The sequence below is a fragment of the Notamacropus eugenii genome, chromosome 2, assembly GCF_028372415.1.
Source record: "Notamacropus eugenii isolate mMacEug1 chromosome 2, mMacEug1.pri_v2, whole genome shotgun sequence".
In the NCBI taxonomy this organism is placed as follows: domain Eukaryota; kingdom Metazoa; phylum Chordata; class Mammalia; order Diprotodontia; family Macropodidae; genus Notamacropus; species Notamacropus eugenii.
In genome coordinates, this window is record NC_092873.1 from 478,190,455 (window position 1) to 478,211,669 (window position 21,215).

The 21,215-nt window shown below is 40.4% G+C and overlaps 1 protein-coding gene across 1 annotated transcript in view; it reads right to left on the reverse strand.

The window, feature by feature from the left end:
- Positions 1-3,668: 3,668 nt before the first annotated feature.
- The window catches only part of TBX19 (T-box transcription factor 19), a 35,701-nt gene continuing 18,154 nt past the window's right edge, over positions 3,669-21,215 (reverse strand). Inside the window, exons 2-8 of the mRNA XM_072638186.1 lie at positions 19,573-19,837; positions 16,102-16,236; positions 12,763-12,824; positions 10,568-10,629; positions 8,262-8,450; positions 6,237-6,372; positions 3,669-3,906 (exon numbers count right to left, since the gene is read on the reverse strand). Of these exons, the coding sequence (XP_072494287.1) occupies positions 3,669-3,906; positions 6,237-6,372; positions 8,262-8,450; positions 10,568-10,629; positions 12,763-12,824; positions 16,102-16,236; positions 19,573-19,837 (1,087 nt within the window). The remainder of the gene's footprint in view (positions 3,907-6,236; positions 6,373-8,261; positions 8,451-10,567; positions 10,630-12,762; positions 12,825-16,101; positions 16,237-19,572; positions 19,838-21,215) is intronic.

Genomic DNA, 21,215 nt, shown 5'->3' on the forward strand with positions numbered 1-21,215 from the left:
TATTCAGCTATTCAGATACGCATTAGCATTCAAAAACAGTGCTGTAAATAGAGTAGGCATTTAATAAATGTTCAATGGAATTTAATTGAAATGAAAAAACAGGACAAGTTTCTACAAGGGACCCAGAGCTGGGTGATACAGCTTAATAAAAACAACAAAAACTTGAAAGAATGGTATTACTTCAAGACTAGTTAAGTTCTTAACAAACAATTCAAAAATAAGAAAAAGTATAAATTGCCAGGCATCCAAGCAGGACTCTCAGGCATCGCTACCCCATCAGAGGACCCAAATGTCCACAAACTAAAGTCTGAATTGAAAAGTAACTTCTTTTTAGTCCCCTTGAAATGGATCACAACCATATTAAGGATGGAGTATTTTGGCCCTACTCATGAACATAGAGGGAACAGGTTTAGCTACTATTGGTATATCTTGGGTGTGTATGCAGCACTAGTAATTCATCACAAAACTATCACTAGGAATCCTAGAACCTGGGGAGCCAATTCAGCTGAAAGAGAAGGAGATGAACCATCCCTCAGAGAGGCTAGTCTGCAGCACAGCAAGGACTAGGGAAGAACATCTGCAGGTCTTGGGATTGTCCAATCACAGGTACATCTGTGGGAATAAAGAGTGTGACCCATCCTTTCCCCCATCCTTCATTAATCAGTGACCCCAATTCATTTCCCTGTCCAAGAGACCACCTCCCCTCAACACCTCCCCCAACACACACACACACACACACACACACACACACTCACACACACACACACACACATCCTTTATGAGGGAAAGGGCTGTGAAACATGAGACACATGGACATTTCCACCAGCAGCAGCACCTGGCAAAAGCCCCAGCTGTCCAGTCTTAGGTATATCTCTACTTCATCAGACATAAGGGTTTATGGGTTTTCTTTTCAGGTATTTATTTTTCAGTACTTGTGAGGGAGAAGACTTGTGTGTTTCCATGCTTAGAGAACATGTGGTAGGGCCATTGATTCCCATTTCAGGAGGAAGGGAAGAACACAGCAACTCCTATTATCGTTGAGGCACCTGGGCAAGTACAACACCATGTGACTAATGAAGGCACAGGTTGACTTTCTTTAGCATGTGATTATATAAGGAAAGTGTATATAAGACTAGGGACTATGGACAGATTTGTACAGGGGACATGTCATATTTTGGACACCAATAATTCTTCAATAAATATGTGTTTGCTGTGGCATACCTGCTATCTTCTTTTGTGCCATGGGACCTTATCCCCCCCAAGAAGTTCTTGGAACCTAGCAGGACCAAGATTCTAAGATAAATTTTTATTATCCTAAATAAAATGAATTATCAATGAATTTTATTAGATAAAGATGGTTTGAAAACTGGTTTCCAGGCCAAAAAGTCAGTCAGTCAGTCAACAAACGTTTATTAAGTGCTTCCTGTGGGCCAGCTACTATGCTAAGTGCTGGATAAAAAAGAAAAGCAATCAGCCTTCTTGTGCAACGTATGGACCAGCTGGTATAAACAATAGAAAAAACGTTGGATTTGGTATCAAGAGACTTGAGTTCAAATCCAATCTTATTTTGTGTGACCTGGAGCAAGTCATTAACTTTTCTAAACCTCCATTTCCTCACCTATAAAATGAAGGAGTTGGACAAATGACTTCTAAAATCCCTTCCTCCTCTGAATCTATGATCCTTCATCATGCGTGGCTCTTACTCATATTCATATGTCCAGCAATTGGGGTGAAGGTGAAGAAAAAAATGAATTTCCAATTCATCAGTTTAGTCAAAGGGCTAGTAAGGAATACAGAGGGAGAGGAGGTTGAAACTATCATGTGAAATGATATACCTCAGTTTCACTCCTCCAGATCAACTTGGGTGCTCCAAGTGATTGTAGAATAAGGACAGAACCCAGGTGGACTTATACCAAAGTAGGAGGCATGTTGAGAGCCTAGAGAAACATGGTTATGCCAGGTCTAGATGATCCTGTCTCTTGCAGATCATTGGCCCCATTCTTGCCCATGTTGTGGGCAAAAAATCATTGTACCCAAGTTCCAGGAACTGAAACTCACACAGCTTTGTTTCTCTGGTGACTCAAATATCTGTCTCTTTTGACTTAAATTCATCTTCCATTGCCTTCCACATCATAATCTGAGGTGTCACAGATAAGAGCACTAACCTCCCTTCTGTGTGCATTAAAAGATGCCCACAAAGACTTCTTATTTTTAAGATTACTGACTACTCCTAACTCCAAGGAAGGGGGTGGTAGTCACAAGGAAGTATTTTCCAATAGGGCCAATGTGTGGATTCGTTTCGCTGATATATAGTTCTTTGTTACAGGGAGAAGTTCTATTGGTGTCAAGAAAGGTGGGGAAGTCACTGAGAAAGGACAGTAAGGTTTTTAAAAAAGAATCAATATTTTTTTAAAAATATCTTAAGTGCCCAAAGTTGCTACAATGGACTGGGACATCAAAATTTTGTTGTACTTCAAATAAGAAATCTAGGCCCAATAGCCAACATTATTTCAGGTTCCAAAATTTACGGTCCCATAGGGATACATGTGACAGAGCTCTCTTCCCCCTCATGGCTAGCCTTTTCTGACTTGATATTCTGACTTGATCCTCCTTCTGGAACACTTGCTGTCAATGATAAATGATTAGGTTTTTTATTTCCTACTGCCAGCTGTAAGTTCATAATAACCATTCTTGGGAGCTTCATCTTCAAAGTCAAATTCAGGTAAGCACCATTGGCCCCAGTATAGTTTATCTATGGACATTCACTTATTCGAGGTGCACAAAGCACTCAAAGAAATTTTATCAAGTGAATGAATAAACAAGTCACAGAGAAAATTTGTAGTTCAGTCATGTCTGAGTCTCCATGGTCCCATTGGGGCTTTTCTTGGCAAAGATACTGGAGTGGTTTGTCATTTCTTTCTACAGATAGAGAAACTGAGGCAAACAAGGTAAAGTGACTTGCCCAGGGTCCCGCAGCCATTAAGTGTCTGAGGCTAGACTTGAACTCAGGAGGATGAACTCAAACAAAATTTGAACTCCTGACTCCAGGCCAATCACTCCATCCACTGTACCACCTAGCCTCCCACAGAGTAAATAAAGCAAAAAGAAAGTGGTATACAATCAGTATTATCTTAACTGATGGAGCGGATCTGAGAAAAACTGAAATGTGGACAACTAGGCTACACCTAAAACGTGTCTTTCCTCACAGTTTCAGAACTACAGTTCTTTATAATTATTCCTCTTGACTCTTGAAAAGGTTGGCCAAAAAATCTAATAATTACTGACAATAATATCTAGTGGCACCCCCACAACCCTCCATATACAAAGATCTGCTTTGTCTTCAAAAGATATTTGAAGTTTAGTCTCCCCTATCTGAGCACAGAGAAGGGAAGTCTAAACTCATTCTAACATTTTAACACATAACCCAACTCAAAAAAAAATGTTATACTAATTTGGGTTCCTCCAATGCATCCCAACACTAGTAGTACTAATTCTTCCTTCTCCCCTCAGGAAGATAATTTGTCTCCTTTAAAAAAAAGACCTGCAAAGTCTAATCCATCTGGATCCAACACATATGGTTTCAACTGGTCTTTTTCAAATGGTCTTAATTTTCAGATCTTATTGGATTGTCCAATGAGGAGAAGAGAAAAAGCTTCCCCCTCCCCCCATCAGAAGGAATGGGATGTTACAGCTGTCCATGTGGACACAGCAATGTTGGAGAGGGAGGACTCTCCCATGGTATCCATGCTGGCACAAGTGGATACTTGGATGGGAGTCAAGGAAGAGGGTGAGGACAGAGCTGCACTGCCTAGGAGAAATGTGCCTGAAGAGCTGGTATGTACAGGTGGACCTGGGTCAGCGGAGCTCCCAGCACTGTTACTGATGGTCCATAGGCAAGGGTAGTGACTGTAGAGGAAAACAGCACCATGAAGATTAAGTGTCAAAGGCACACTAATGAAAGATGAGGGCAACAAGGCTGCCAAAAGCATAGGAGAAACACAAGCAGTATGATGGAAGGCACCAGGCTAGGAATAGAGAGCCTTGGCTTCTATCTCTAGCTTTAGTTCTGTCATAGATTTGCTTTGTCTTTAGAAAAGCCAAAAGGGGTAGCATGGTCCAGTGGAAAGAGCACTGGACTGGGAGTCAGGAGACTTGGGTCATGGAACTGGCTCTGCCATTGATTGGCCATGTTAAACTTGATCAAGTCTCTTAACTCCTCCCAACTTTAATTCCCTCATCTTCAAAATGAGGGGGTTGAACTACATGAGACCTAAAATACAGCTCTAAATATCCTATGGTTCTAAGAAGCCTACCAATGCCTTGTGATAAGCATCCTTCTACTGCATGAAAGAGATGACTGACTCATTTTACCTATGTAGCTGAATTTATGTTTAAGTATATTCCATGGAGGATATACCAAATTGCCTTGACTGCTTCCCATGGTAGATTTGGCCTCTCCTGCCATGACCACTGTCATGGAGCTGGACATCTTGCTTCGTCTTCTTATTTCTAGAGCTATAATGAAGATAAGACTAAAGATAACCTCCAACCAATGGCTCCACTAAATATTCACTGTAGCCACACCTTTCAGAGTTATGGCACTGATGAGCCCCATAGCCATTCCCAGAATTTATGGGCATCATGTTGTGAACATATTTTCTTTTGCTTTGCTTTTCTTTGTCTATAGACTGCTAGCTCTTTCAGTATTGGGTTTCCTTCAAGACTTCACTAGGATTTCCTTCCCACCCCTACTTTCCTGATCCCTTGCAGATGTGAGGCCCTCCCTGAAAAAATTACTTTTTTTTTACTTTGTGCATACTTTTACATTAGTGTTTCTCCTCTAATAGCATATAAGCTCCTGGAGGGCTTGGACTATTTCATTTTTTCCTTCGTATCCTCAGCATCTAACACAGTACCTGGTGCATAGTAAGTGCTTAATAAATATTTGTTAATTGGTTGATTGGTTTATAGGTGTTGTATCAGGAACATTAACATGCTTTATAATATCCCAGCCCAGAAAAGTTTTTTTTATTAAGTCCTAAGACTGGAAAGAAACTCCAGAGGTGATCTAACTCATCCTTTTGCTCTCCTAGCTTATATATTATCTCAAGCAAGTTGAAACTTCTCTTAATATCTAGGGGGAAAAAATTAACTTCCTTTCATTGCCCATCCTAGTGCCTCATAATCCTTCCCTCCAGAGAAATTCATCCTTGTTCTTTATCTCATTTCCTCCCATCACCTAATCCAGTTTCTTCTCCTTTAGTCCTTATCCCCCAAACCAAATCCCACCATATACTCCTAACCTTCTTTTAGTAAATCTACCAATCTCAATTCACATAATTGATCCCTATGGGGAGAAATTATTGGCCATGCTTACTTCATTTTCACTGGCCTTCCTTCCCTCTTCTCTGAGCAATATGATCACTTCCTGTTCTTTCTTACTCTTGATGCAATTTCTTGTGCTTGCCTTGAATTTCAAAATTCCTACTTGTAGCTGTGTTCGTCACTTCACCAGCCATTTAATAAAAGACTATTGAGTGGATGAGTGAGTGGATGAATTGAGTGAGTCCCTGGTGACTTCAGGGAAGTTGGGATGAAATGTACTTTTGCTTGGTTAGTAGTTCATCATGGGTCCTCCCAATCACACATAATGCCTGTGTTGTGAGGGTCTCTCATTAGACACTGCTTTCTTTGGGCACATCCATGGAGGAGGCAAGGGTAAAGAAGTTGGCTTATTGAAAATGCAGAAAAGGACAGAGTCTGGACCAGCAGGTTGCCAAATTTGTAATTCCCCTTCCACTTTTAACCAACTAATCTTTCTCAGTCAATCTCCATCTGGCACCTCAGAGAACTGTAAGCCTTGGATTGACTTGAAGAGAAAGATCTCAGACTTGAGTTTCTCCCCATGCTCCTGCTTAAAGCCCTGACTCAGAATAAAGCAGAATGCAATAGTGACCCCAGGTTTTCCCAATTCTCTGCTTCCCAGGAAGGAAAAAAAAAGGAACTATCCACCTTCCCCTCTGTGATTCTCAATTCTGTCCCTTCCCCCCACCATGGTCAAAACAAGGGTCTAGATCAAGCCAACTTCTGGTACAGAGACAGGAAGCCAAGACAGCACGGTAGCAGGCAGGGGTTTGGGATTGGATTTCTAAGCAATGAATCTGGTTGCACATCTATAGTGCCCATGGAAATCCCCATAATGGCAAGTGCACATGCTCTGCTTGATTTGGCCTTACCTGGGCCGGGAAGAGGCCGCTCCGTTGGTATGGGGGACTGAGAGCACACTGGCATGGGGAGTGGAGGATAAAGGAGTCCAGCTGTTGTTTCCAGAAAAAACTTGCAGGCTATTGCTTGAGCTGTCTATCAAGTTCACTTTGGGGAAATTACAATAATTGGGCTCAGGATGCAGATAGAGGGCTTATAAGACCAATGATATTAACACAAGATAAAATATTATCACGTCATGTTATGGATATGTCAGATTTTTTAACACTTTGGGACTCATTTATGAACAAAGTACATTGGAATTCTTCTAAGCTGTACCCACGAGGCATAAAGAGCTCAGCTAAGACTTCCAGGCATCAAACTCTTTCTCTTTCCACTGATTCTTCCCTTATATTATATTGTCATACTCTCCCCACTGTCTTTATTCTAGGGATGAGCATATCACTGGGGCTCAGTAAAGAATCTGAGAAAGGAAGAAGGAACAGAGGGAGGAAGGGAGGAAGGAAGGAAGGAAGGAAGGAAGGAAGGAAGGAAGGAAGGAAGGAAGGAAGGAAGGAAGGAAGGAAGGAAGGAAAGAAGGAAGGAAGGGAAGGAGGGAGGGAGAGAGGGAGGGAGGAAAGTGAAGAATTTAGTGCCAGTGTAACAGTACCATGTAACCGTTTGGGTTAGGTCATGGTGCTATTATTGCTACACTTTCTCAGTTTTAACTAGTAACCAGCAAAGCAGGGAGCAGTGGACCAGTGCCTAAGAGTTGGGGGTTTTTTCTTTTAAGCAGAAGAGAGCTATTGGAAATCCTGCGTTTGTGAAAGTATAATAGTATCCATCAAGGAAAGCAGGACAAAAGTATTTAAATCTTGGTGTCCTTGTTTGTATTCTCCAGCATTCCAAAGTAGCATAGGGGGAAAATACTGGATTTCAATCCTGAGGTCTTGGGTTAGAACTTTAGCTCTGTCAATTATTTTATCTTGGGCAAATCACTTCACTTCCCTAGAGTTCAGTTGTGAAATGAAATTTGGATTTCATTTCATTCAGATGGATTGGGTGACCTCCAAATCATCTTCAGTTTCTAAGTCTGTGGTCCTAGGTTGGTGTGGAAAGGCCTCTGGTTTGGAAGTCAGAATGCCTGGATGGGAGCCTTAGTTCCACCAATGACTGGCCATTTTACATGGGGATGAGCCTCATTTTCCTTAACTCTGAAATGAGAATAATAACATTTTCACCCTTTATTAACCTTAAAACACTGTATAAATGTGAATTACTAATATCGACACCATGGTCTTACGGATGGAAAGAATATTCAAGGAGATTCTGACTTTCCAGAAAGCTTAAAGCCCAGGATGAAATGCAAAGGATGGGTGCCCATGAATCAAACCAACAGACATTCAATGGGCCCCTTTTCCCCCAGAAACGATTTTGAGTCCACCAATGCTGAAGCCCAAACTTTTAGGTTCCCACTATTCAATGTAACCATAGAGGAGACACATGATGACCTCAATGGGATGGCTCCATGACTCAGCCATGGGCATCCTGAAGACCATCCAAAGCATAGTCCTGGACTTGGATTTAGAAAAGGATGGATCCAAATCTCATCATGGGACTGTGAGCAAATCACTTAAGTTTCTGAACAGCAGTGTCCCCAAATACAAAATAGGAATGATGCCGAAGTGCCCACCTCACAGTTGTGGTGAGGGTTTAAATGAAATAATGCGTGTAAAGTACTTACAAATCTCAAAGAAGTTTTAAATAATTATTAGTTATTATTATTATTGTTATTGACATCAGTCAGCCTGGAGCAAGGCTGTTCACAATCAAAAAAAAGGATAAAACAATAGACATTTCTCCAAATATTGTGAGTAAAATTATAGGTGGGGTTTTTTCAGAATAATCATCTCTGACTAAACACATATGTGTATTTTTTTTTGCTGAAAAAAATATCAGATAGGAGGTGACAGAGAAAGCTGCTAACTTCAATCCTCCTTTATACCACGTTTGTTTCACCCCCATTGCCCTTGGGCATCATCAGCAGAGTCACACACCTGTGGAAGAATGGTTTCTATGCATGTAGGGAGGAGGGTAGGGAGCTGCTCTGTGTCCGTGGAGACCAGAGTAGTGTTCGCAGCCATGGTGGGAGTGGGGAGCGGCCAAAGGCAGGGGTGCAGGGTACTGATAGTTGGAGTTTCCTGATGTGCACACGGCATCTGGATTAGAAATGAGCCAACCTCCCACTGGAAGAAAGAGAGAAAGAAGACAAAAAGTGTTTCAGCCACCAGATTAGATAGCAAGTTATGTAATAACTCAATTCAGCACACACTTATGGGAAGGAGAGAGTGATGGGTGAGCGGGGAGAGTGGGTTATGTACTGCACTCAGAGCGCTGTATCTCTCCCATAGCATCGTTAGGTGAACAGGGTTCCTTGTCTTCAAGTAACATATGTTACAGTTATGATTATATGTGTTTCTTTGTGTCTGCTGCCTAGTTCCACTATTCTCTTTATTTGCTAAAAGTGTCAGCCAGTGTGAGAATGGCCCATTGCTCTTCAACTGCCCTCCCCACCAAGACTGAAGGATTCCCTGGATCAGTCCTAAGCAATCAAAATATCAGTGTCCCTTGCAGTGAGCTCATTGCATTAAAATGGTGAGCCACCTCTGACTTGAGCAAAGCAAATCAGATAAAACATTCAACTCTCTAAGAGAAACTTGGGAGATATACATGTTAAACGCTTTGTTGAGATCAGTGAAACACAATTAGATAAGAGGGGACCTTTTAATGTTTCTTGCACAGTGGATAGGACTTTTATGCAGGTCACAGTTTATACAAGGTTATATGTATGTGTATGCATGAACACATGTGTGTGTGTAAAATATTAATATATTGTCTGTTTAGAAAATATTCATCTCTGGGGATGCCTTTTAGACTGTACTGTCACTTCTGGGGTGATATCACAGATATAATTAAATAGTCACTGCGTTTTAGTACAAGAAATGAAGAAAGTCTCAACTGTGCTCACCCAGTACACCTAGAATGTACTTCCTTCTTCATTTCTGTTGGTGAAATCCTGCTCTTCCTTTAAAACTCTGCCTTGGTGCCACTTTTTCCAGGAAGCCTTCCTTGATGTTACCTATCCCCCAGATGACAATGTCAGCTCTCTCCCCAGTTTTTCCTGGAGCTTTGTCTGGATCTTTCCCTTTTCCCCTAACACATTCCACCTTGTACCATACTCATGTGTGTATTTAATGCATTGTTTCAACAGAGTGCTTTCCCCTTTATTTTTGGAATGACCTGTCACAAAAGACAGGATCTAGAAGGTCTAGGGGAGCAAGTTCGAGTGACAAATAAAAAAAAGAGATGAAGAGGGAATCTGTGAATCTCCTGGGCATCCTCAATCCAGAAATGGTATTGTTAGGGCTAAACAAGGGAAAACCCTCTAGGGGATGCAGCACTGACAAGGAGCTCTAAGTATGAAGTCTTGAGACCCCAGGCTACAAGAAAGGCATCAGAGAGAATTTCCAGTGACCTTGGAACTTAAGAATTCTCCTAGCAATCATCCAGGAAGTGACTGCTGTCATTACAGACTTTGGGACTGGGAATGCCTTCCACTGCCTGGTGAGACTATTGTTTTTTCCTTTTGCATTACTTTGATATTTGATGTGAAGTGGGAACATGTGGAAGGGTGGGATGAGTCAGAATGATAGGAGGCAGAGCTGGAGCAACTTAGGTTACATATTCTGCCCCTCCCCACGGATTGACCAGAAAGCCATATTTTTGGATCCTGGGTTCAGGACTAATGTTGAAATAGCAAAAGCAGAAAAAGCAGAAGGGACCCTCTAGAAATCACTTCAGGGACTCTTAATCCCAACACCATGAAAATCTTTAGAGTTCAGGGGCTCTTACTTAGCCTGGAGTCTATAAGCTTTTTTTTAATACTTTGATAACTACATTCTAAGGTGAATGGTTTCCTTTCTAATGCTATGTATCTGATTTCATGCATTTAAAAATCTTGTTCTGATGAGAGGTTCCCAGGCTTCACTGGACTGTTGTTGAAAGGGTCTATGACATAAAGAAAGTTAAGAATCCCCACTTTAAACAGTCATATTGTCAAGGTCTCCCATGTTAGTCATTTTTGCTCCCAGTCCCTGATCAATATTCAAGATGACAAAACTGTGTATATCACTAGGAGATTTGGATAAGATATAAATTTCCATTGAATTGACAAAACACCAATCTGGACCCTGTGGAAGGTTTCACTTTACCTTAATCAAATCAACTTACTGGAGAATTCCTCTAGAATGCCCTTACCTATGATTTGTAAACATTCTATGTTGGTAAACATTTGTAAACTTACAGTGGGAATACGTAACATGCTGACCCTCTGAGATAACTTCTGGAGCATCTTTTGGATGATTTCTGAAAGAAGAAAGAGAGTGATGTCTGATTTCCTCATTCTTCAGGATACTTCCTAAAAGAACTCATGATTCACCTTGCCCCCTACCCTTTACCAATAAGCCAAACATTCCTTCTCCCAGATACTGTGTTCCCCCTTACCCCAACCAGGGCACTTGCTTAAGATTTTATCACCAAAGTAGAGCACATATAACTCTCAGTTATCCACTGACACTTTCATATAAACTGTTACAATCTCAAGGTTCCACAGTCCTCTGTTGCAAGTGTTCTTAGTAGAATAGGGAGGATCTCAGAAGGTTTTGTCCAGTATGTGCCTGCTACCGACCTTGTAACAAAATGGCATCATTTGTCAAATGATTTGGTGTTTCTGTGCCCAAGACCGCAGGCAGCTTACAGCCCAGTCCAGCACAAAGACATGTAAGGAAAAAATTTTTCAGTAACATATGATTTCCCTGAAGCTTGACCGCCATGCTCACCAAGCTCTCCTGTCATAATAATCCAAACTGCAACCATGGTTAAAAAATGGGGGAGAGAGGAGAGAGGACAGTTAAGGCACACCAGCCCAGAGGTTCTGGATCTCACTGCATTTATCTAGTGCCTATAGGTAGCCACAAAATGAGGAATACCTCACTTTCTTGTTCAAAAACTTTCAAAGACTCCCTATTGATTATAAGATAAAATACAGATTCCTTTTTTCCAACCTGTTTTCACATAATTCCCCATTGCCAAACTCTCCAAGCCAGTCAAAATTAAGTTTCAGCAATGTGCTGGTCAAGTGCCTTCGCCTTCGTGAATGCAATCTTTACTTCTTCAAGCTAAAAATGATCTCTCCATTTTTCTCGGGGTTCTTTGTCCAAATTTCTCCTTTGCCCTTATCAACACTATCTTGCACCATAGGTCACTCCCATGGAACCATGGCATTTTCCATGGTTTTTCTACCCACAGTGCCCTGAGTAGGCCTAGGTAAAAGTTGCAAAGAGAGAGATTTAGATTTGATGCTGGAGGCCCGGGATGGGGTGGTGGGGGTGGGAATCTTACAATCAGAGCTGTCCAAAAGCAGAACCAGTATGTCTCGAGTAGCAGTAGGTTCCCCTTACTGGAGGTCTTTGAGCAGAAGATGGACAGCTACTTACTGAGCATGTTATAGGGAGGAATTCCTCCCCGCTCCAGACATGGTTTGGCTATTGTAAGGTCCTTAAAGGCAGAGATTGCTTCACTTTTGTCCTTGTAGCTCCAGCACCAAACACAGGGACTGGCTCCTCGTAGGAACTTAATGGATGTTTGTTGAGTCATTAAATCCCACCCACCCCCCAAATTCTCCACCCTCACCCCCACCACACACACACACACACACACACACACACACACACACACACACACACACACTGTAGACTCAGGGAAAGCATAATTTTTCTGCATTGTTTTTTGCAAAATGTTAAAGAAGACAGAGGCAGAATGATATATTCACAATGGCAAAATTAGCATTCAAACCAAGAAGTTTATGCAGGCCTTCTGTCTAATTAACATCAGCTTCGGAGAATCATACCATTTTTAGAACAGGAAGAGAAAATCCAACTAATAAACTCCTTTATTTTATAGACTAAGAAACTGAAGCCCAGAGGAAGTTATGTCATTTGCCCAATGTCATGCAGCAGAAGAGGGGCTCAGGGTTCATTTGCAGTTTCAGTGCTTATTCTACTACATTATGCTACCTCCTATTACCCATGTTTTCTAGGCAACTGATGCAAATTAGGACTAATTGAGTTAAAACTGAATTTAAAAATGTGAATTATATAATCTTTTTCATGTATTTTTACCACTGTCAAATACCTACTTGGATGCTCAAATGGGATTAACAACATATTTCCAAGTAGAAGTCTTTGATGGTCTCTCATTAGGGCAAAAACCAAAAACTCTGTGCTTACCACATCAGTAATTTATATATAAATGAGGGCTTTAAAGTGCTTGAAAGAAGGTTGTTCCTCTTAAACTACAGTGACATCTAACTAGCTTAGACCCCTTTCTTCATAGATGGTACAAAAGTAAGCCTTGAGACACCCCCTGTCAAAAATAATCACAGATTTTACATTTAAATCTTAACATGAGATTTCCTTGTAATTACAGACATCTACTCACCGTTCCTTGGCATCCAAGAAGGCTTTGGCAAATGGATTATACTTGATTTTGAGCGCCGTTATCTTGGATTTGCAAAAACAACCAGCATTATTGGAGATGATAATAATATATAATAATAATATATGCTTATATAACATTAATTATATAGCATTACATGCTTTACAATTATTATCTCACTGGATCCTCACAACAACCCTGAAAGGTAGGCACTATTATTTTCACCATTTAACAGTTGAGAAGGCTTCAGAAATTAAGTGACTTGCCCAAGATCACACAGCTAGTAAGTGTCTGAGGTTAATTTTGAACTCAGGTCTTCCTAACTCCAGGCCCTTCACTCTATTCACCAGCTGCCTGTACTGGGCTAAGGCACAAACTAGGTACCATATTCACTCTTCTGAACTACTGTAAAACTAACTTTCAACTTCCTCCCTAATCAAATACCTTCTCTTTAGCCTGCATAGGATCCCACCACATCCATGATGTTTAGGAAAGGATCCTAAAAGATGACAAGTTGAAAATTACAACTTTGCCCAAGAGCTGAATATTAAAGGATAAGGCACAATGAGGGAACAAAGCCTGGGCTCCCAAGCTTAGAAACGCTAATGAAGTAAGACTGTCCTGTAAAAAGTCATTTACCTATTTATTTAGGCAACTGATACCCAATAAAGCAAAGATAATGCCAACTTCATTTTATACTGGAGGGCAAGGGGCTTGTTTGAAAACTTAGAGAAATAAAGATTTTTTTTTAACTGATTTCTACGCCAAGCAACTGAACAACGCATATACCTCCTCCACTGACTTGTTTCACCAACTGAGTGTTTATAGACATGGTAGTCCCATGTCTGTGCCTTTCCAAGGATCCAACTGGCAGGTGTATACTATTCCAGGTACTACCTGCTCTGGAGCTCTGATTGTCAGAGTAAGAAAGAGAGAGGGAAGGGATTCATCTTAATGGGCAGGCCAATCTTGGTCTTGTGTTCAGATGTTCACACCTTATACCCAGAACCACAGATCTGTAATTCTAGGTGGACCCTTAAAGATCAGCCAGTCCAACTTCTTCACTTTCTAGATGATGAGGCCAAGTGAGAAGTCAAATGACATGTCCAAAGGCAGCATGGTGTAGGGCAAAAAGCTCAGAATTTAGAGTCAGAGAACCTGGCTTCTTATCCTGCCTCTGCCCTTTAAAATCTGTATGTCCTTGGGCAGTTCAATTCCCTTTTCTGGCCTCCATTTCCTCATCTATAAAAGCAGAAAGTCAGACCAGACCAGCAGCTCTATATTTTTTGGTCTCTGGACCCCTTTCCACCCTTAAAATATATTGAGAATCCTCCTCCAAATATCTGTTGATGTTTACCATATTAAAAATGAAAACATAATATTTTGAGTAGAGTTTTGACCTCGCAGCCCCCGTGAAAGGGTATTAGAAATCCCTGGACATCTCCAGACTACATTTTAAGAACTGCTAGACTAGATAATTTCTAAGGATCTTCTACCTCTAAATCTATGATCCCATGAGAGTTCACAGAGTCAAGATTAGAAGCCTGTCTCCTGATTCCCAGGCCACTGCTCTTAGTAAGTAGGACCCACAAAATCAGGAAACCCCAAGGTAGGGCTGCTAGGAACATGCATAGGTCCACTTTCAAAGTCCTTCTGCAGAGTGTGCATGAGAAGAGAGAGGGCAGTGTCATGCTACATAGTTCCTGGCTCACCATGCCAGAACAAAGACTTTGTCCCAATGTTGTAAGCCAAAGGGATTGATGATGCTGCTGACCTCATGATTTTTTGTTCTGAAGTGACTCATAACTATGACCCTAATGGTACAAGGAGGGGAAGTACTGGCAGGTATGATTGGCAAATACAACAGAGAATTGAGAATGGCTTGACGTCCTAATGTACTGAATACATTTGAATTCCAGGGAAAAAGAAGGAAGGAAGGAAGTGAAAGAAAGAAAGAAGGAAGGAAGGAAGGAAGGAAGGAAGGAAGGAAGGAAGGAAGGAAGGAAGGAGCAAACTTTGGAATGGCAGGCAGATGGTACAGATAGAGCTAATGTACCCTGCCCTGGGGACTAGATTATCACCTTCCTTATTCACTTATTGAGGTATATGGTTATATAAATTATTTTCAATAATAGTAACCCACTACTTAAAATGCCTCCAGAGTCAGAGAGGTGTGAGCACTGGGCAGATGTCTTGATAGCTCTTCATTTTCCTTTTACCTCTTGATAATTTATATATATTTTTTGGTAGATAAATGTCCCTGCTTCCAGATCAGCAATTGCTTGGGTTTGGCTGACAACACTAGCTGTTGTGCAGACAAGAGATGAGCACTCGTAGGACATCGGACAATGAAGACAGAGACCATGGTGCTTTCAAACCTTGCATGGTGACAGACACAAGCCAGGCCTCTACACCAGGATTTCTTAATCTGGAATCTGTGAACTTGTTCTGTTAAAATATTTTGATGTTTGCATTTCAATAGAATTGGCTTCTTTTGTAATCCCAAATATTTTTATTTTTTTGTATTTAAAGACATTATTCTGAGGAAAAATTAATAGGCTTTACCAATCTGCTTGCCAAGGAATCCAGGACACAAGAAAAGATTACAGACCTCTCCTCTATACTGTGTCTAACAAATGTGCTATGAATATAATTGAAACCAGGCAGATGCCCAGGCTGGGGATAGGTTTAGTTAAGACCCACATCCTCTAGGAAGTGGAGCACTTGGAAGGAACCTAGAGCATGTGTGTTCTCTTGAGAAGCCCAGAAATCAAGGGCCTGTCTTAAAATCAAATAGTCACTGAACTGGAATGAGAAGCACCCACATCTAGATTCCCCATTCATTCATTTCTGCACTTATTTCCTAAGCATCAAGAGTCAAAAAATTGGTATGCAATACGGTTTACAAATATGATCACTAATGAAGGGTGAGTTTGACCAACACATCCTTTATAAAAGGAGAAACTCTGGAGCATGATCTAGCAATACTGTCATTTTAGAAACTTGCTTACGCTGTTGATTCAAGAACCTGTGATTTCCTAGGCATGGGCATTCCCTCCACTGACACAGATCTCAAGCCTTATATAGACAGTCATTGTGAAAAAGTCATCACCTGTGGCCAGGCTTCTGGTAATGAACTTTTCCTCATTTGACTAGGCTGGTCCTCAAGAAAGACACGTAATCTATCAACGGTCTGTGCTCAAATGCTTGTTTGGATCTGCTAGACCTTACCTTTAGCTGCCATAGGCTTTGTGAACATAAGCGTGCTTTTGGCCCCATGATGTAGCATCGCTAGTAGGGGTGAACATGGGAACAAAAGGGATCCAGACTGAATCCACCTACCTCCTCATTCTGATAGGCAGTCACAGCTATGAACTGAGTTTCAGGAAAGGAGCAATTCATCACCATGCGGTGGGTGTTGCCAACTCGAACAACGTGAACCTGGGGTTCATACTTATGCAGAGAGTTCAGCATTATCTGTTGGGGAGAGAGAGAAAAAGAGAGAGTCAAGAAAGATAAACATAAAAGTAAGAAATAAAAAGTGGCCTGACACAGGCAAGGAATCTCCCTTGGATCACTCATACCCTTCACCAGTAGCAGTTTGCCATCGCTGTAGGTTGAGCAGGGAATTTTCATTCAAAATCATTAGAGGTGAAGGTCTCACTTGTGCTCAGCTGTATTTCCTTCACAGTACTTAATAATTAAAATAGCCTTGCAAATAACTGGTCTTTTCAGGCAAGTTAGTAGCATTTTTAGGGAGAGTTATAAGGAAGGTTGGTTTCACTTATTTTACTATACCTGCTTTCCTTACAGAAGGAGAAAGTCAGGCTCTTAATTTCTTTTATTTTTTTAGTTACTGGAAGGCAGCTAAGTGATACAGTGGATAGAGCATTGGGTTTAAAGTGAGGAAGACCTGCTTTCAGATCTGACCTTAAGCAGTTAACTTCTGTCTACCTTAGTTTCCCCAACTATAAAATAGGGATCATAACAGCACCTACCTCACAGGGCTGTTTTAAGGATCAAAACATAATATTTGTAAAGCACTTAGCATAGTGCTTGGCACATAGTAGGTTACACTATATAAATACTATCTATTATTATTACATAATAAATGATTAATAAATGTGTTTCCTTGGTTAAAGGCTCATATTTATTCACTCCATTCATTCATTCATTCACTCATTTATTCAGAAGACCTAAGTTCAAATCTGGCCTCAGCTATTAGCTGTGTGACCCTAGATAAGTAATTTAACCTCTCTTTGCTTCAGCTTTGTCCATGGTAAAATAGCCCTAACCTCCCAGGGTGGTTGTGAGATTCAAATGAGATAACATTAATAAAGCACCTGGCATGCAGTGGGTGCTATATAAATGCTCATCCCCTTTCCTCTGGGTCAGCAATAGTTTCATTTTTAATCTTCTGTTGGCACAATGCCTTGTATGTGGTGGCTGCCTAATTAATGCTTGTTGAGTTGAATAGATGCATCCTTTATTAACACTGAACATTATTATTAAAGCATGGCCCACTATACCTATTCCTTATCCTTATCTGTTATATCCTGGGAAACCAGTGTTTAAGAAAATAGAATCAAAGATTCAGAACTGGCTAATGGGGATAATGTTTTAAATGAATGTATACGTAGAGCCTGTATCAGACTGCACGCCATCTGGGTGAGTGGGGGGAGAAAAGAGAGAGGGAAAAAATGTAGAACTCAAAATCTTTTGGAAGTGAGTGTTGAAAACTAAAAATTAATTAATAAATTTAAAAAAGATTCAAGGCTGGAAGAGACCTTAAAATTTATCTAGTCTATCCCATTTATATTACAAATAAGGAAATAGAGGTGACTTGCTTAAAGTCACAAAGCTCATAAATAACAGATCTGGGATTTGAAGCCAGGGCCCATCATTTCTCTACTGTACCACAAGATCCTCAAAATCACACACACATTCTCTCTCTCTCTCTCTCTCTCTCTCTCTCTCTCTCTCTCTCTCTCTCTCTCACTCTCTCATTCATGCACATGTTTTTGATGGTCAGGAAACTAATGGAGATGGAGGAAAACAGTATACTAGAATGGGAGTCAGGAGACCTACATAAATAAGTCTTACTTCTGCTACTTATTGGCTCAAAAACTTTAGCAAAACAATTTACCCTCCTGAACCTCAGTGTGCCACATTTGTAAAGTGTATGGAGAGGAGGGGAAGAGTTAAACCAGATTGAACTGAATCAAGTTGGATTCAACATAACATTTACTAATCTTTTTTAAAATTTTAAAATATTTTAAATTTTAAATGAATGTAAATATTTTATTTTTCTCAATTACATGTAAAAACAATTTTCACAATCTTTTGCTGTTGCTTTTTTAAGTTTTGAGTTCAAATTCTATCCCTCCCTCCCTGAGATGTTAAGCCATCTGTTATAGGTTATATATTACATAAATCATATAAAAATCATACAAAACATTTCCATATTCATCATTTTGTGCAAGAAAACTCACCAAAAGAAATATTGTTAATCTCTTGGCTATTGATCTCTATGAGTTAGGCACTGGTCAAAATGATGGGGAAATGAACACAAAAAAAATAGTATTTTCTAACAGTAGGAGAGAACTTACTTTCTATTGAAGGTGAGATGGAATAAAAAACGCAGCTAAGTGTAATTTGAGGAAGACAGAGACAGGATACTAACCCCTAGGATGGCTTTTCTCCTGAAAAGGACGAGTCATAACTAGGACAGGGCAACTGGGACTCTGTCCCAGGGTACCAAAATTTAGAAGGTGCTGATAGAACTTGTACTCCTTTTACCAGGTGTACTCCTTTAGCAACTGAGTTTAGCACATGGGAAATAAGAATAATCCACTAAAATATGCAGCTACTAAATGGCATCTTCCTCTCCTTCCTAACATAATAACCATACTCTGCTTCCAGGCAACCTCCATCAGTGGCCTCAAAATACTTCAGGTCTCTGCCCACAAGGTTGTAGCCTATTCCCTGAGATTCTCTCTGTGTCCCCCATACACATATTTACACAAGTGCATGGTTGTGTGAGTACACACACATACCTGCCCACAGCCTTGTGCACTACGGTCTAAGATCTCTCTACTGTCACCAACTTGTCCCCAGGATCTTTGCCCTAGATACTATAATCCCTGGTCAGGACTCTTTTTCAGCAATTGATGACATGACCTCCATTTTGAAAAGTGATTCGACAACCTCAATGGAGCCTCATGTTCCTGATGTTGTTCAGTCACTTTTCAAACGCAGAAACACACAAATCTGTTTCTAGCACTTTGCTAGCCCTAAAGAGAGTATTTCTGATGTAGGGATGTTTTGTTTAGGGTTTGGTTTTTTTTTCTTTTTCTTCTTCTAAAAACCAAAGCTGATTGAATATTCTATTGATAATTATCCAAAGTGGAGGCTGTAATTATTTCATTCAGGGGTGGCTTTTTATTAAGGTACTTACCTATTGCCAACATGCCACTTATAGAAAAAAACAAGAGGAACAGCAAAACTCTAATACTCACAAACAATGTATTCCCTTCATCTGAAGTCCTGTATAAAAGCCTTAGTACACAAGACAAAACTCTGAAAAGGCCCCCGTGATTAAGCAAACTACTGCACTGCACCTCTCTCTCACTCTCTTTTAACATCTGAAAACCCATTAAAATCTGAAAGCACCAATTAAGAGCTGTTTATTCCTGTTTACATTTGGACTCTAGGGAATAATTGGCTTCTGTGGAATAAGAGCCCAGTGAGGGCCCCTCTAATTGCCTAAATGCACCCTTGATATTTCTTGATTGGCGACTCTTGCAGTCCTACCTGCCCACCTCCGCTGAGTTTATTGGTAAGTTTTACTTTGCTGAAGGAGATGGGGGCTTTCATCCAGTGGGCACCAAAGTTGGGAGAATCTGGGTGGATGTAGACGCAGCTTTGGTTGGAGGCTTCCGGTTTGCCTGCTGGCACCCATTCCCCATTGACATATTTCCACCGGTGACTGTCAGTAGAGGTGAAGTCTAAGAGGAAGGAGTACATGGCGTTGGGATCCAACCCAGTTACACTGATCTTCAAGACAGGAAACATGCGTCTTTGAGAGAACAGAGAAGCATCAAATGTTAGAGAAAGTAGGAACTTTATGGATTCATAGATTCAGAGCTGACAAGGACTTTGGAGGAAATCTAGTTCAGTGGTACCAAACCCAAATAGGGACCACAAAACCATACATAAGCATCCCTACAACCCCATATTGACTTGGTTTTAAAATAATATTATCTATGTTTTATTGTGTTTTTATGTTTTTTGTTAACTACTTCCCAATTGTATTTTAATCTGGCTCTGGCCACACTTGTGAAAGGTGTGCTAAATGGGCCATTTGATATCACTGATCTAATTCAACTCATTCATTTTAAATATGGGGAAATGGAGGAGTTCGGAACTTGTTCATAGTCAGACCACTAATTAAGGGCTAAGCTGGGACTAGAATCCAGAGCTGTGATTTATTAAACCGTGCTCATTCCCACATCATGCTGCCCTGAGTCAGGAGTTCTAGCAGCATGATACACTCTGGTATCATGTCTTTGGGGAGGGTCTACAAATGTTTTTTTGTTGTTTTTAAAACCATGGAATTAAGCTAAAAACATATTTTTTAAAACTGCCAACAGTGCTTTTTAAATAAAAAATAGGTTTCTTGTTCTGTCCTTTCACTTACTGGTTATTAAAATTTTAATTTATGTTTTAAGATATAAAAATAAGTCATTTATACTGTTTGTTTATAGGGTAACTAGGTGGTGTAGTGGATAGAGTGAGGACTTGGAATCAGGAAGACTAGAATTCAAATGGGACCTCAGACACCTACTACCTGGGTAAACTCTGGGCAAATCACATAACCCTGTTTGTCTCAGTTTCCTCAGCTGTAAAACGAGCTGGAGAAGGAAATCGCAAACCATTCCAAGAGAGCTGGACACAACTCAGCAACCACTAACACCAACAACTTATTTTGCTTTTAGAAAATAACACAAAAATGTAACATTGTAAACTAAGAACTGAATTCAGGAAACACCAAAGGCATATTGGCTCAAAGCTGAGAAAGTAGCAAATACAGCGGCAAAGAAAGTGAATTTGACAAAAATGAACAATCGTCAAGTTAAATTAAAAAACCTCAGGAAAAAAAGTATTATCCCCAAATAACATGAGAATAACGAGTTCACAGATTAACTACAACTACATAACAAAACATTAAGAAAAGAAAAGTAAGAAAGAAAAGAGAAACAATATGTAAAGTAACTTCTTATGCAGTTCTAACAAATAGTATACATAAGGTCAAGACACACTTGATCAATTTTCTCTTTTTTTTAGATCCAACTTGTGATTTTTTTCAATGCAGAAACCTTCCAGAGTGGAAATTCCTTCCACTCATGCAGAATGGCAATTTGTCTGAACCTTGGACAGCTGCCTAGAGCAAGGAG